The sequence below is a fragment of the Diospyros lotus genome, chromosome 5 (genome assembly GCF_014633365.1).
Source record: "Diospyros lotus cultivar Yz01 chromosome 5, ASM1463336v1, whole genome shotgun sequence".
Taxonomy (NCBI): domain Eukaryota; kingdom Viridiplantae; phylum Streptophyta; class Magnoliopsida; order Ericales; family Ebenaceae; genus Diospyros; species Diospyros lotus.
Genome location: NC_068342.1, coordinates 21,984,109 through 21,987,296, shown reverse-complemented (window position 1 = coordinate 21,987,296; position 3,188 = coordinate 21,984,109). Strand labels below are relative to the sequence as shown.

The 3,188-nt window shown below is 37.4% G+C and overlaps 1 protein-coding gene across 1 annotated transcript; it reads left to right on the top strand.

Annotated features, from left to right (window-relative positions):
• The first annotated feature begins 1,308 nt into the window (after positions 1–1,308).
• Positions 1,309–2,080, top strand: LOC127802313 (calcium-binding protein KIC-like). The gene has a single exon (XM_052338045.1). It carries the CDS (start codon positions 1,378–1,380, stop codon positions 1,735–1,737), a length of 360 nt encoding a protein of 119 aa, XP_052194005.1. The 5' UTR covers positions 1,309–1,377; the 3' UTR covers positions 1,738–2,080.
• The last annotated feature ends 1,108 nt before the right edge of the window (positions 2,081–3,188 follow it).

Below are 3,188 nucleotides of genomic sequence, written 5' to 3'. Positions count from 1 at the left end.
CAATTGTCAATGTTCATTCTTGACATTACTACGACTTGGGATGTTTAATGATGTCTAGAAACTATAATACATCATCTCATATCTTTATAGATTAATCATAATATACATCATATGGACTTCTATCTAGTTTCATCCGATCATTACAATAATAATAAGAAACTAATAGAACGACTTCTTTGTGAGATTGAATAACCCCTTCTTTAATAATAAATATAATTGCAATTGTTAGTGTACAACATGCCCAATCTGATTGAGTCTAGAGCACCTACACTAACAGTTACCAGAGGTTAGGATCCCGCCAATCATGTTATGTCTTGCCTTTTATAGAAGTCCATGTAGTGATGATTGATTGAGGACACATGGACAACAGTTTCGTTGGCCTCTCAGAGAATGTCTCCGAGAAAGAACTCTCTTGGAGAGACTCTCTAAGGGCCTCTTGAAGAGGCCCTATCAGAAGCTGTCGACAAGCCTTTCGGCTTCCTCTTCAAGAGACCTTTTTCTAAGAGAGCTCTCTTAGAGAGGTAGGGCACAACAACTTTAGAATATTAATTGATTATTATCAATTATTATATTTATTTACACAGTCTTTTAGAATGTAAGGAGCAATAAGAAAGAATAATGCTAAGAGTGATGACTGATGATAGTATAATTAATTATGTGGCGCCATTTTATTAGAGGAGACTAAGAAAATCATGTGCTATTTTCTTTTCTGCCTAGCACCTCTTCCAATGAGGATGTGACACATAGCATTATTGAAGAAGAAAAAGGCAAGATTCTCAGCAATGTTAATGACAAGTTATCCCCAACATCAACCGTAGCATGCTTATTTAGTCTTTCTAGTTTCACCCCTTTCAAATGTTTTCAGATAAATGAATGACAAAGAGTTGCGTTGGGAGTGAGAGTGAGTCTTCAAATTAGTCCTTGATGACAGAAAAGCTTCAGATTGGGAATATTCTTTTTTTAAATTCAAAGAAAGAAAAAGAAAAAGAGAAACAAAAAAAAAAGAAACAAACGGATTAGGAGAGTGCAACACTGCCTTAGACACAACGTGTGAGAGTGGACAAATTCATGCAGAAAGGAAGCTTCAAGGAAAGTTGAATTTCGGATAAATTAAGCTACTTCTCCCCAACTCCAAGGCCATGTGGTCACGGCCAGAGCCATATCTCCAAAGGAACCTTCCTGGAAACTGTTCCAAGTAAATAAAATAAAAATGCCACGTTGGAGCAACACTTACATCCTCGTATCAGAGCCACATACTCCAGAATAATAGAGGAAATGGTGCCGTATCATACCCTCACTATATATGTACTCCATAATAACACCTTCTTGGTATTACAAACTCATCTTGCATTTGGGTTCAGAGGGCTTCTCACAGAAATGGACACCAAAAGCAATAGAAGCGAGTACGAAGATCTGTTGCCAGTGATGGCAGAGAAGCTAGATGCCGACACGTTCGTCTCAGAACTGTGTGGGGGATTTCAGCTGCTTGCAGACCCAGCCACCAGGTTGATAACATTAGAAAGTCTAAGGAAGAATTCGGCACTCTTGGGGATGGAGGGGATGAGCAAGGAAGATTTGGATGCGATGATCAGAGAAGGGGATCTTGATGGAGACGGAGCGCTCAATGAGAGAGAATTTTGTATCCTAATGGTTAGGCTCAGCCCTGGGATGATGCGAGATGCAGAAACATGGCTTGAGAAGGGGCTCGATCAAGAGTTGGGACAGCCCTCTGTTTAGTTGCTCATGATGAAATCAATGACTGATGAGATGTTCCTACATGAAAACAACAATCAAGAAAGAAATTGTTTGCTGGCTTCAGTTAGACATAGAATCCTTAAAAGCTAAATCACCTGTAATTGAGAAAGCCACTCTTTCTTTTATCATTGGTAATGAAGTGTGTTAGCTGACATGTTTAGGAGTGCACGTTGATGTGGATTTCAAGTGTTTTGTTTATGTTTTACTTTGCATTTGAATAAGTCAAGTTAGTTTTACTTTTCTAGGAAGTGGTTAGTTGTTTGTTGCGATCATGAGATAATTTCTAGTTATGATCTTAGTAATTTGATTTTCTGTTCTCTATTTATTCTGTAAGGATTTCAAAAGTTAATTATTTTTTATGCATCTTATTCATCACGTTTGTGCTGCACATCTTTCTTTCTATATATGTGTTCTTTCCTTTCAAATTGTAATAGTGGTATCAGATCTTTATCTTTAAGAGACCCATGCATCCATGGAGTTTGAATCCAACCTAACTGTAATTGCTCCACAAGTGTTTGATGGCACCAACTACCAGATGTGGACAGTGTGCATGGAGACCTATTTGGAGTCCCTAGATCTCTGGGAGGCAGTGGAAGAGGACTATGAGGTACCTGCATTTCCTGTTATTCCTAGAGTGGCACAAATAAAAGCACATAAGGAGAAGAAGACCAGGAAATCAAAGGCAAAAGCTTATCTATTTGCGGTAGTGTCACCAACAGTTTTCACACAAATTATGTCCTTCAAATCAACAAAAGAGATATGGGACTATCTCACTATCTCAAGAGTGAATATGCAGGTGATGAGAGAATTAAGGGCATGCAAATTCTGAATTTAATCAGAGAATTTGAACTTCAAAGGATGAGAGAGTTTGAGTCCATCAAGGATTATTCTGACAAGTTGTTGGGCATAGCAAATAGAATTAGATTTCTGGGAGCAGAATTTAAAGACTCAAGAATTGTATAAAAGATTCTTGTTCTAGTCCCTGAGAGGTATGAAGCATCAATTACTGCTCTTGAGAATACTAAAGACTTATCAAAAATTGCTCTTGTAGAATTGCTAAATGCTCTTCAAGCACAAGAGCTATTATGCCGTAGATTTTTCGAAAAACATCCACCTGGGGTGTTTTTAATTAATAAATCCAAGTGGGCGTATTTTTAACGAGTAATTCTTAGTGAGAGTATTTTTTCCGAACAATAAATCATGATTAAGTGGCAAATAACGCTTATAATGTAAATATTCATGATTTTGAGGGCAAAATGGTCCAAGGGAAAATGTGGCACTATTCCCTATAAATTGCACAATAAATGAATAGTAAAAAGATCTTTTTGGCACGCTTTCCAGGACATAAATTTCTTGATGAAACATTGTAGAATTTTCCTTCCAAAAGATTGTAATTTCCTTCCGAAGTGTTGTGTAATCTTCTTCCCGAAACA